This window comes from Mustela nigripes, chromosome 3 (genome assembly GCF_022355385.1).
Source record: "Mustela nigripes isolate SB6536 chromosome 3, MUSNIG.SB6536, whole genome shotgun sequence".
NCBI classification, from domain to species: Eukaryota; Metazoa; Chordata; class Mammalia; order Carnivora; family Mustelidae; genus Mustela; species Mustela nigripes.
The window spans coordinates 28,679,712-28,692,431 of record NC_081559.1 but is presented as its reverse complement, the minus strand read 5'-3'; the positions used below and the strand labels follow the sequence as shown (position 1 = coordinate 28,692,431).

Sequence of the window (12,720 nt, the reverse complement as noted above, 5' to 3'; positions counted from 1 at the left end):
CCGTTAGGTCAGGGCAGCATTCTTGATGGGACTCCTCTGGTTTCGGTTGGACAAGAGAAAGAAACACGCCACCTGGAGGTCTTAGTGACTGCCAAGATCCTTTATTCCTTCCAGGCCCTTCCTGGCCCCCTATACATGGGGGCAGCCTCAGTGTAAAGGGGATGACAAAATGCAGGGGGCTGTACGGGGCCTGGCCAGCATTCGCCAAGGGCCCACCCACCGGACATTTCTAGCTGCTCTCTCCTGGGCAGCTGGAGAGGCCAGTGGGCCTTCTGCAGTCTCGGCTCCACACGCTGCTCCTCTGGATGCTCCCCGGAGGTGGCGTCCTCATCTTCACTCCTGGCTGCTCCCAGCCTCCTCACCCTGTGTACCCTAGAGGTGTGGGGGCCAGAGTCCTCCTCAGCTGAGCCTCCCTCCCCAAGCCCAGGGCCCTAGCACAGGCTGCAGTTGGACGGCTTCAAGCTGCGGCTCTGGGCCTGGAGCAAGGAAGGGAAGAAAGGGCATGGTGTCAAGGAAAGGAGGGCCGGTCCTCACTTCAGAACCTAGTGTGGGCTGGAGTCACACCAAAAACGAAAGGATAACCACCATTCCCAAACTCTCTACCACTCGAAGAAAGCACACACACCCCCCACTCCCCTCCCGGCCAGCCCTGAGCTCTCCCCAGTCCTCATACCTGCTGCTGTCGGTATTCTGCCTCGCTGGCCGACAGGGCCTGTGCTAAAGCTAAGTCTTCTTCCTCCTGAGAACTGGGAGGGAGCAACAGCGCAAGTTGGAGGACAGTAATATCTAAAACACGAGCATCTGATCTGCTAGCATCCCTATGCTGAGCGCTTCTGAGTATTCTCAGTCTTCACGCAACCCTACAAGGTAGGTAGCAGTTCTGTCCCATTTTAGAGAAAATCAAGAACCTTTATGGGTTCAAGAACTTGCCAAAGGTCGTAGAGTTAAAAAGCAGAATTTGGAGCCCAACTTCTTAATTATTACTCTCTGTGGGGTTGGAGTAGTCCCACCACAATCCCTCCTAACTGAGCCTTTGCCCACACCCCACCCTCTTTCACCACAGGAGGCACCTTGGGGCCTGGGGTTTGGTCTCTGCCAAGGACAGTTCCAGAGCTCTTTGCAGAGCCTCATCCTCACTCTGCAAAAAAGCAGAAAGACAACCAGTTGCCCTGGACTTTATTCTCCGTAGTGGGGGTTGCTTTGGTCCACTCAAGCTCCGCACAACTCACCAAGCCATTCTGCAGGGCAATCACTGGAGGGGCTGTCCAGGATGGGGACTGGGTTGTTGCTCTACGGCAGACATTCAAGAGGCTGAGATCAGAGATGAGAAGGGAAAAAAAGGGAGAGAAGAACCAGGCAGGCGTGCCTACCTGCTGGGAGAGGTAGATGAAGGCAATGTCCGACTTGGGCTGGGGACGGTGTTTGTAGAAGAAGCCAGACCTTGTGCTCTGGAGATGGCAGCAAGTCTGTAGGGAAGAGACACTCTTGACATGCCTCCAAGAACAGTCAGCTAGCATGCTCCTCCCAGGCCTTACCCAGGAGGTCAGGAGGGAAATTCTCCCCAAACAGCCTGGAAAAATACGCATTTGAATAGGAAGCTAAAAGACTCCTCTAGCCAAAGGCAACAGGTTTGAAGCTCCCCAACTTGTAACGGTAGAGGCTGAGTCAGTTCCAAAAGGATGGGATGATTCCTAAAGGCAAGTACTGGACCTGGTTGCAATTACCCTGCCCGGCTGGTGGGGTGACTGTCCCCAGAGCAATCGTGGTCCAGTGGGTGACGGTGCTTGATGCAGAAATTTCGGCCACACCGCTCGCAGGTCAGTTTCATCATTTCTCGCTGTCGGCAGCCAGAGCGTTCGCACTTATTGGTGAAGATCTGAGGTGGAGAGGGAGGGTTTGTCTCTGCTAAGACTCTGACCTCGTTCTCCAATGCCATCGTTAAGAGCTGTTGCGGTTGGCAAGCATCCAAAGTCCCAGCTGAGTCATGGCTAACCCCTCCAACGCTTACCTTACGTTTTTGCTGTGCTGGATCTGAGCGACAGTCTCGGTCGATGTGCTCCCCCACAGCGCGGTCAGGGGGCTCCCCTCTGGCCACAGGCACAGGCGCATTACAGAGTGGGCATACAGGTACCTGGATATCCTAGAGTTAAGGAGCAGGGATCAGTCCGTGGCCCGCTCCCAGTCAAACCAAATCTCTGGTCCTGAAACAGTCTGCCCGAAAGAACCTGGATATACCCCCTATAAACACACAAGGAAACAATGTTTCCAGCACTGAGCCTCAGAAAAACAATAAAGGAGAGGAAATGGGAGACAGAGGGACTCCGGAGATATGCAAGCATCCTCCACCCGCCCCCTCCCACCCTCAGACCGCCCCCTCACCTTTTGGTAAGCAGATCCACAGTGATGCTGGGCGTAGGCCACATGGTCTGCGCAGAAGATGCCGGAGCAGGCGTCGCACTTGAGCGGCAGAAAATCTGCAGGGAGCAGGTCGGATTGCAGGTCCAGCGGGACCTCAGCGTCGTTCCCACTCACTCAGCCTTCCACTCAGGGGAAAGAAAAACGCCTCCCGGTCTGCAACCAACTGCACCCAGTCCTAGGCCACTCTCTCCTAAGCCACGCCCCCTTGGCCACCGCCCCCCAACTTCGGTCCCCGCCCTCCTCCGGCACTGCCAGCCCCGGAGCCCACCCTTTGCCCCACCTGCAACTCCAAGCCCCTCTCGGCCCGGCCCCGCCCCTCTCGCGCTCCGCCCCTCACCCAAGCGCTGACAGCTCGGCTCGGAACAGTGAGCCCCGAGGTCCGGAAACTCCATCGCCGAGCCGGCCGGGACCTGCTGGCTGAAGAAGCGGCGCTGAGCGTGTGGAGGGGTCTCTAGCTCCGGGTCCGGACCACGATCCCGCACTCCAGGGGGCTCCTGCCCCGCCCCTCCCTCTCCCCCTCCCTGCCGGGGCTACCGGAGCCTCAGCCCTTCCCGGCCAGCGACTCCCACTCCTCCCCCGGCGCGCGAGGGCGTGATGACGTCATCGCGCAGGGCGGGCACGTCCCGCGCAGTCTCCGGGTGGCGGGAGGAGCCGCCCCTGCAGAGCCGAGTCCCGCCTTCCCCGGCCGGGTGAGGCGAGGATGTGGTCGCGCGCGGCTCGGGGCTGGAGGGCGCCGACTAAGCTCCCGGACGGGCGAAAGCGCCGGCGAGGGCTTGGGTAGTTAGTATCTTGGGGAGGGAGGGTTGGGGGCTGGGGGCTTTGCACAATCGGGTCCCGCGCCGGCTCCTCACGCTACCACTCTCGCCCTTTCGTCCACGGCGACGGCTTGCTCTTACTGCCCACGAGCTGACGACTTCCATGTTGCCTCGAAGTGCAGATTTCTCCCCAGACCTGCGGATCCTTCCTCCGGGTTTACCTCAGATGTCCTTTCTGTAAGACTTCGCTGACCCTCCCCAGTCCGAGTTAGGAGCACCTGCTGTGTGATCTCCCCGATGGTGTACTGGCGCCCTTTATCGCCTTGTAATAAGCGGTTCACACACGCGCTCGTGAGTGTACGGGGCAGTGAGGGACCACCTCTATCTTGTTCTAGGTCCCTGACGCCCAGCGCAGTGCCTAGGATTCTGTGTTTTGTTAGGTGGGTTTGATACAATTTCGGAAAATTGTTTTTAGAAGTAAAGTCTGTTTTGACACGGGAATGAAGTAAGTTGGGTCGGGATGTCATCATCTCATCTGTCCTCACAGGTGAGAGAACTCAGTAGCTCAGCGGCTGAGGGGCCCCTGGGAGCTTGTTAATAAAAACATAGGAAGAAGCAACTGGATGATATATACCAAGACATGACTCACAGGGCAGTATATATCCATTTCAGATACCCCAATCCAGGGTGGGCGCGTATTCTTTCAGTCAAAACCTGAAGGGTGAGTGGATGTTGGTTGGCTAGGTGAAGGCTGAAGGAGAAAGGAAGAGGGTGGAAGGAGATGGTATTCCAGGCAGAGAAATCAGCAGGAACAAAGAGCTCGAAATAAGACTGGGAATGAGGATCTTCAGATGAGCTTTAAGAAAGCTTGGGGCTAGGGGACACCTGGGTGGCTCAGTGGATTAAGCCGATGCCTTCAGCTCAGGTTATGATCTTGGGTCCTGGGATCAAGCCCTGCATGGGGCTCTCTGCTCAGCGGGGAGCCTGCTTCCCTCTCTCTGCCTGACTCTGCCTACTTGTGATCTCTCTCTCTGTCAGATAAATAAATAAAATCCTTTAAAAAAAAGAAAAAGAAAGAAAGCTTGGGGCTATACACAACTGATAAATTATTGAACACTACATCTAAAACTAGTGAGGTACTATATGTTGGCTAATATAACTAAAATTAAAATTTTAAAATTTAAATAGAAACAAATTTATTTAATTTAAATAAAAACAAAAAGAACGCTTGGGCATCTGGATCTTAGGTACAGAAAGCAGTCTGGCAGAAAGTGAAGCTGGCGAGCTAGTAGGAGACAAATTAGCTCTGATAGTGAAGGCCACAGCAGTATTGAGAATTTCAACATAAATATGACAAGAGACTAAAATATAGCTTTAAGCAGGGAAGTGGCATGATCAGGGTTGTATTTGGGGAAATCACTCTGGCTTCAGCGTGGAGAACAGATCAGGGGAAGTATGAGATTGGAAAAAGGGAGATGGGGGGAGGTGGTGTAATCCAGAGAAGAGATGATGATGGCCTGAACCAGAGTGGGGGCAATGCTTAGAATTAATGAGAGCTCAGTAGAGAGTTTCGATATGAGATAGGTATTTTAAAATAAGTAACTTTCCAGTGTATCACTAAAGGGATAAAATGGGGGTGGGGGAATTCTATTCCCAGAGCAATTATAAAGTACTTAAAAATTTTTTTAAAGAAAAATTCCAACCTTATCTGCAGGAAACACTTTGACTTACCTCCATGTAAAAATTCAGCCAAACATTGGTTTAGTGTATGGAGCACCTTTGGCCATTCTTTAATGGAAATCCTGACAGCTGCATCCCTCAACCCACCCTCATACCCTGGGGTGGCTCAGGACAGCAATGTTTCTGCCCTCCGGAAGATGATTGGTCTGGGAGTGATTACCTGACATGTACTGGGTATCTAAGTTTGTGTTCCCCTAAAAGCATAGCCTGAGACAAGGATTTGGGCACAGGCGGTTCATGTGGGAGTAATTGTAGCCAAAAAGAGGGAGAGACAAGGAAGGAAGGAAAACCAATAAAGAATGTTATTGAGCTGGTTACCACCATGGTAATAGGAGCTCAGTACCACTGGCAACCAGAGGAGAAACAATTCTGCACCTCAGAATTGTCTTTCTAAAGGGCAGATGGGCGGGGGGTGGGGGGCAGACTCCTGTTTGCCCCCAGCTGGGTGTTGCTGTCAGTGGTGGTAACTCTCCACGCCCACTTTGCCGAGCCTGTGCTCATGTGTGCAAGCTAAGCTACGGAGGCTTTACCTTGAGGCAGAGATGGCAAGGCTGGGCTTTGAGGTGGAAAGCCATTAGGGCTTCTGTGAACAGCGCAGCTGAGGTTATAGATGGACTGAGCAAATATGGCACAGGGCACTAGGAACATCTGCTATATTTGGCAATACTTGGCCAATCGTTTCTTTCCCAAAAATTTGGAATTGAGGTCAAGAGAATCAATGTTCAGAAAACCATGGGGCCTGTAACATAACCTATAGTTTGACCCTCTGCCATACTCCCATGCTCTCATACTGACTGGGTAACGGGAAAAGAGATTGTTATCTGCAATATTATGTTTTCACAGTGGGACACCGTGAGCCTCCTAAAAAGAGGTTGATCTTGTAGCTCACCTATATGGGCTTAAGTCATACGGCTGATTCTTTTGCCTCCTCCCAAGTCTACACTCTGACAAAACTGTGGCTAACTGCCATTACCCCTCATTTCACTTTGTTTGTTTTAAGACAGTTGTAAGTCATCCCGTTAGAGTCAAGGTATTTCTTAAGGCTTCGTCAGAATCTCTGATCACAATGAGAAGTCAGGCTGATGACATTGTGGAGGCTTCTGAGACAGGTCTACACATCAGGCCCTCTGCCATGGAATTTAGCTTTTGACCTTGGCCCTGTAGAAAGAACATGTTGAAGAGCTTGCCGTTTGTGAATTCCCAAACTCCGTATCTGTGAAATCCAGCCTCAGTTCGGTTAGATTTAAACTTATGAAATAGCTAATATATTTTTTAAAGATTTTATTTATTTATTTGACAGAGAGAAAGATCACAAGTAGGCAGAGAGGCAGGCAGAGAGAGAGGAAGGGAAGCAGGCTACCTGCTGAGCAGAGAGCCCGACTCGGGGCTCAATCCCAGGACCCTGAGATCATGACCCGAGCTGAAGGCAGCGGCTTAACCCACCGAGCCACCCAGGCGCCCCTGAAATAGCTAATACTTGACTACTTTTTTTACACTTAAAAATTTTTCATATGGGGAAGCTGGCAGTTTTTCAACTGGCCAGCTCAGTTGGTAGAGTGTGCAACTCTTGATTTTGGGGTTGTGAGTTTGAGCCCCACGTTGGGTATAGAGATTACTTAAAAAAAATAAAATCTTTTGGGGCGCCTGGGTGGCTCAGTGGGTTAGAGCCTCTGCCTTCGGCTCAGGTCATAATCCCAGGGTCCCGGGATCGAGCCCCGCATCGGGCTCTCTGCTCAGCAGGGAGCCTGCTTCCTCCTCTCTCTCTGCCTGCCTCTCTGCCTACTTGTGATCTCTATCTGTCAAATAAATAAATAAAATCTTTAAAAAAAAATAAAATCTTTAAAAAATTTTTTGTATGATTTAGTTTAACCTAAGCAGCATACATCATGGGCAAGAATTGTTTTTCTCTGACCTTCTATCTAATTGTGAGCCTGCTGGGTTTTTGTACCAAGACATGAAGGCAAACAGTTACTGTCTGAGAGTATGGTCTAAGTCCACACACCTTAAAAACAGAGGTGCCAAATGTCTATGTACCTCTGCCCTTCAAACTTTTATTTTCTACTAATCGTATATAAGAAGAGGATATAGATAGGAAATAAGTTACGCTGCCATAATGGGGACTCAAAACCAGTGGCATAAATAAGAAAGAAGTTTAATTTCTTGTTTGTGTAATAATCCAAGGCTAGTATGGAAAAACCTCTCAAAGGCCCAGACATCTCCATTTTGTGCCCCCTTCATCCTAACCTGTTGCCTTTGTCCATGTGGTCCCAAGAGTCCTTGCTCCAGGCAGCAGAATGAAGGAGCGGAAAAGGAAGGCACACCAGTGATTTAGGGGTATGACCCTTTATTTGCATACATCACTTCTGGGCGCTTTGGATGGACTAGCACTAAGTCACAACAGTCATACCTAGCTCCATTGTGCTCATTCCCTCGCTAGGAAATGTAGTCCTCAGCTGGATGGTCATGTGCCCAGATCAAATTTCAATTATTATGTCAGTGAAGGATAACAGATATTAGGAAGAAGACTAGTGTCACAAGGGGGAAATAAACGACACATTTTATGTTACGTGGACCATCTTGAGCTTGAAGTACTAAAGCAGGGTGTGGGTTACTTAACGTCACAGAGCAGCCAAGATTGTAGAAGGCCTCTTACCTCACGTGGTTTGAGGATGAGAACGAGCTCCACTTGACCAGTCCCCTGTCGCAGCGCTCTCTGCTGGTTGTCTACCTAACAGCCTTTCCCAGCTTCCTCCTTGAGGACAAAACCATGATTTTAATCACCCTTGTGTTCTACTTGCATCCCTTTCTTTACAGCCTCTGGGATGAATCTTAAATGCCCTAAGTCAGTGTTTCTCAAACTTGTTAACCACTACCAACATTGAATACCCATTTTATAACTACATTTTATAAGCCAAAACTTATTAATGTTTGATTTACTCCAATATTCTATTGTTTCATTTTTTTTTAAATCTCGTTGCCCATTCACTATGTTGATTTCTGCCCCCCCCCCAATTAATCGTTTGTAATCTTTGGTTCTGGGGAGAGGGGGAAGCCAAGCTGCTCTAAGCCAATTAAGTTGCCTTCATTCCGCTTGGTTAAAGCATATTACACAATTTGTAATCTGAAAGAAAAATTTATCCTTATCTCTAAAAAAACCCAAAATGATGATCATTCTCTTTAAAAAATATAATGCTAAAAACATAATGCTGGAGGTTTTCTAAAAAACCTCATCTAGTGCTCTTGGAAATATAACTGTTGTTATATTTGGCTAACAATCCACTAGTGATAAAAGCACACTTTACACTTTATAGCATTGGGCTGTGAAAATTGATAAAGTGTTGTTCATACATAACTTCAAAGAAACATACATAGCCCTAAAGGCTTTTTTTTTTTTCTTTGTGGAATGTTAATCAGTTTGTAACCAACCTATTAATTTTGTTCATTTATTGATATACATTTCTTCCTTGAAAACTCCAACTCTTTTGTATTCTTTACCAGGCCCCTCATTCATGATTTAAATAAAACCTTTATATGCACATACTTTTTTTTTTTTTTAAGATTTTATTTATTTGGGCGCCTGGGTGGCTCAGTGGGTTAGGCCGCTGCCTTCGGCTCAGGTCATGATCTCAGGGTCTTGGGATCGAGTCCCGCATGGGGCTCTCCGCTCAGCAGGGAGCCTGCTTCCCTCGCTCTCTCTCTGCCTGCCTCTCCATCTACTTGTGATTTCTCTCTGTCAAATAAATAAATAAAATCTTTAAAAAAAAAAAAGGATTTTATTTATTTGACACACACACAGAGAGAGAGCGAGCACAAGCAGGGGGGCCGACAGAGGGAGACTTCTGAAGGGGGGAGTCAGACACAGGGCTTGATTTCAGGATCCAGGATCATGACTTGAGCTAAAGCCAGACGCTTAACGGACTGAACTACCCAAGTACCCCACATATACTATCTATCCTTTTTTTTTTTTTTTCTGGTCAGAGAGAGAGCACAAGCAGGGGGAGCAGCAGGCAGAGGGAGAAGCAGGCTCCCCGCTAAGCAAGGAGCCTGATGTAGGACTTGATCCCAGGACCGTGGGATTGTGATCTGAGCCAAAGGCAGACGCTTAACCAACTGAACCACCCAGGCCTCCCTTTCCTATCTATTCAGATGAGAATTTATTTCTGCTCTAAACATTACTGGTGACATGCAGCACTTAGGAAGTCATTTTCTGACCATGAGTGGAACGAAGCAGAGAGTACAAGCCAATATGTTGAGGACAGCAGAGAAGAGAGATGGAAAAGATCCAGGGTCATTGATAAATTCACTACCCTGAGCACCACATCTGGCCTTTCGGTATAGGAGAGTAAGTGTCCTTGTTAGCAAAGCCTTCTGACTCCTACAACCCAAAGCTTCCTTTGTGATGTACCTGTTATGGAAAATCATATTAATAAAAATGAACATTTGATTCCTTCATTTGGAACTTTCTGCTGGTGTATTGTCTACATAAGGTGTTGGCTGTGGTAGTGGCAGCAGAGGGATTTCTGAGCTCCCTAACCAACCTTATAGACTCTCCACTCACAGCTCTGGCAGGACTCGATATACTGACATTATAATCTATGCATTAATAGTCTGTTTACTTGCTTTTAATTTTAAATAAGTTCTAGGGCTTTATAAGTGCTTTTATTTTAAGATATAACCATCCGATTTTAAATCATCCTCTTTGGGGCACCTGGGTGGCTCAGTGGGTCTGCCTTCGGCTCAGGTCATGATCCCAGGGTCCCTGAGATGGAGCCCCGCATTGGGCTCTCTGCTCAGCGGGGAGCCTGCTTCCCCCCCTCTCTCTCTCTGCCTCTCTGCCTACTTGTGATCTCTGTCTGTCAAATAAATAAATTTTTAAAAATTAAAAATAAATAAATAAATCATCCTCTTCATGTTAAATTATAATCACTTGGTTTTAAGAAACATTTTTTTCTCTCTACATTCATCTGTGGCTTTAGAATTGTAGGCTTTCAGTTTTTGGAAACTTGTCTGGAGCAGACTAAACAAAGATAAACACTGTCTCTCTCCCTGCTCCCGCTCCACGGATGCTCAGATAACCAAAGGCTTAGAGAACCCTAAAAATAAAATCTTTGGAGCTCTTTCTTGGGACTTTGCCAAAATGTTTTAACTGTCCCAAGACTTACTTCAGACACCACAGAGACCACAAAAAGGAGGGAAGCTTTGGCTCTTCACTTTTCTCAGACAAGACATCTCCTAACTGATGAGTTACAGTCTAGATTAAGCTTTCCGCGTGGATCAGCAGCCGAGGAGCTTTGGAAGACTTATAGAGGATGTCGAACAGATCCAAGTAACCACTCCCTAACGCAGAGTTTGAATGTAGGGTCCTTGCTTCCTGAATAAAGGAATAAAGAAGAAATTCAACAACATTTCTACCTTGACGGAGCTGTGTCAGAAGGTATCAGTTAATAATCAAGCCCCACGTAAGTCTCTTTCATTGTAGCCCAACAAAGCCTACACAGACCCGATAAGCAGCTTTGTGCTTCAACTGCAAGAGTAACCAGTAACGGAGCAGGAGCCCCTTCCCTGGAACAGCAGGAATCATCTCCTCAGTAACTGAGCACGTGGGGGCGGGGCCAAACACAACACCTCTTGTTTCAGGGTCAGCAGGTTTAAAGCAGACAAAGTTAAAGCGAGGATATCTCCAGCGCAATTCGACTCAAATACTAGCTAATGGTATCTGCTCTGTGGTCTTCCTCCTCCTCGATCAGCTCTCAGAGAACGAGGGCATGAAAAAATGGAAAGGAAAACTTACCTGTCTTGTCCTGCTCTTGCGCACCTGTTAGTTTCTTTAATCCCACAAGAAAACCTTTTGAAGGAGAGCTTAATGTGTTCCCATTTTGCAGAGAAGCCGGCTGAGTTTGAGAAGTTCGCTGCTTACGGAAATGGGATCTGGAGCCAGAGTTTTGTGATGCCTTGAGTCCCATGTTATCGCCTGATATAACATTGCCCCCCTGAAATCTACTCTTGTGGCCTTCTTAACAACTGAAAAGAGGAGTCTTAAGTGGTGTTTTCTCAGAGTGTGGGAAATCCCAAATCTCTCCATTGGTTATCAATAATCAAACACCCTGTCATAGCAAGGTATTTAAATATCTAAGTGAGAACCAGGATGGGGGAGCTCTTTGGAACGGGCTTCAGATCCCAGGAGATATGTAGAGCATCCCGACGGCTCTGTCTTCTCTGAGGTCAGCCTCCCTGTCTCTGGTACTGTCGGTTGATGTCCTCAAGTGCCCTAGCTATCCTGTGAGCTAATCAGACTCCTACTTCAAATCATAGGACTTTATGGGTGGCACAATGATCTCATATATATTTGGTTCACTCCACTAAATAATGCCATGGGTGTGCAGAAGGTGAATAACTAACCCATGATCTCTACCCCCAGCTGTTCAATGTCTAGTAGTAAAGACACACAAACAATGGATTCAAAGGGAAAAGCACCCCAATACAGTGGCTTTCAAACTTATTCAGTCTTAACTCACACCAGGAAATATATTTTACACCTCATCCCAGTATACAAAAGTATAAAATAAATGCTATTTAAGGTTCCCTAAATTGATTTCATGACCCACTAATTCATGAAAGTTTGAAAACCAGGCTCTCATGGGTGCACAGAGCCTACAGAACACAGAGAAGGGAATCAGCAAGGCTCAGGAGCGGGGCCGGGGAGGGACAGTGAGAATTCTCCAGATGGACAAGAATCTAAAGGTGTTCCAGCCACAGGAATGTCACAGGAAGGGCATCGCAAATGTTACAGACTACCCTCACAAGTAAGGCATGGAGAAGACTGAGGCTAGGAAGGTGGAAAAGAGACTTTCTGTTAAATGCAGTAGATGGAACACACACGTTTGATGTTTGTTCCCTTCTCAAACTCCAGTAAAATAGTAATAAAGGAGTGAAGAGAGCTTAAGAAAGAATACATGGAGATATGATTTTTAAAAACCATCTTGACCATCCAACTCTTGGTTTTGGCTCAGGCTGTGATCGCAGGGCCGTTAGATCGAGCCCCACATCAGGCTCTGTGCTCAGCATGGAGTCTGTTGGAGATTCTCTCTCCCCAGGGTCTCTTTGGCAGCACATATACTAATATTGGAATGAGACAGAGATTAGCATGGCTCCTGAGCAAGGATGGCACACAAGTTCATGAAGCATTTCATATTTACCTATTTATTTTCAAATATTTTATTTATTTATTTGACACAGAGAGAGAGAGCGAGAGCGAGAGAGCAGGAACACAAGCAGAGGGAGTGGGAGAGGAAGAAGCAGGCTCCCCACTGAGCAGGGAGCCTGATGCAGGGCTCAATCCCAGAACCCCAGTACCATGACCCTAGCCCAAGGCAGATGCCTAACAACTGAGCCACCCAGGCACCCCAAACTGTTTCATGTTAAAGAAAAAACAAAAAAAAAAGACTGTCTCCTTCTGCTGCTCTCCACACCTTTCTCTCTCTAAAATAAACAGATAAGTCTTTAAAAAGAAAAAAATCTCAGGGAGGGCACTTCTGGCTGGCTCAGTCAGTGACTCTTGCTCTCAGGGTGATGAATTCAAGCCACAGGTTGGGAGCAGAGCCTACTTAAAAAAAAAAAGAAAGAAAGAAAAAGAAAGGAAAAGCAAACATCTTGGAAAATGGAAAGGTTATAAAAGAGGGATGACAGGGAAACAAGCCAGTCTGGGCTGCAGGGCCTTGGAAAGGCTTGGGATGGGAAGTGCCAGTGAACTCTGAAGGGAGGATAGAAGGCTGGGGCTGAAAACAGAAGGAGGAGTTGAAGAGCTACA

At 47.8% G+C, this 12,720-nt stretch overlaps 1 protein-coding gene and 1 pseudogene across 2 annotated transcripts; one reads left to right on the top strand and one right to left on the bottom strand.

Moving 5' to 3' along the window:
• Positions 1 to 79: 79 nt before the first annotated feature.
• Positions 80 to 3,001, bottom strand: ZFAND2B (zinc finger AN1-type containing 2B). 2 transcript variants are annotated; one of them, XM_059392682.1, is made up of 9 exons: positions 2,756 to 3,001; positions 2,380 to 2,474; positions 2,009 to 2,140; positions 1,725 to 1,876; positions 1,371 to 1,466; positions 1,230 to 1,311; positions 1,071 to 1,138; positions 674 to 746; positions 80 to 476 (listed from the first exon to the last, which is right to left on the bottom strand). In XM_059392682.1, the coding sequence occupies exons 1-9, from the start codon at positions 2,808 to 2,810 to the stop codon at positions 432 to 434; spliced, it is 798 nt and encodes a 265-aa protein (XP_059248665.1). In that variant the 5' UTR covers positions 2,811 to 3,001; the 3' UTR covers positions 80 to 431. The 2 variants fall into 2 exon arrangements, with proteins under 2 accessions (XP_059248665.1, XP_059248666.1); XM_059392683.1 differs by having other exon boundaries at positions 1,230 to 1,290; positions 2,756 to 3,000.
• Positions 3,002 to 12,008: 9,007 nt separating this feature from the next.
• Positions 12,009 to 12,109, top strand: LOC132014748 (U6 spliceosomal RNA; annotated as a pseudogene).
• The last annotated feature ends 611 nt before the right edge of the window (positions 12,110 to 12,720 follow it).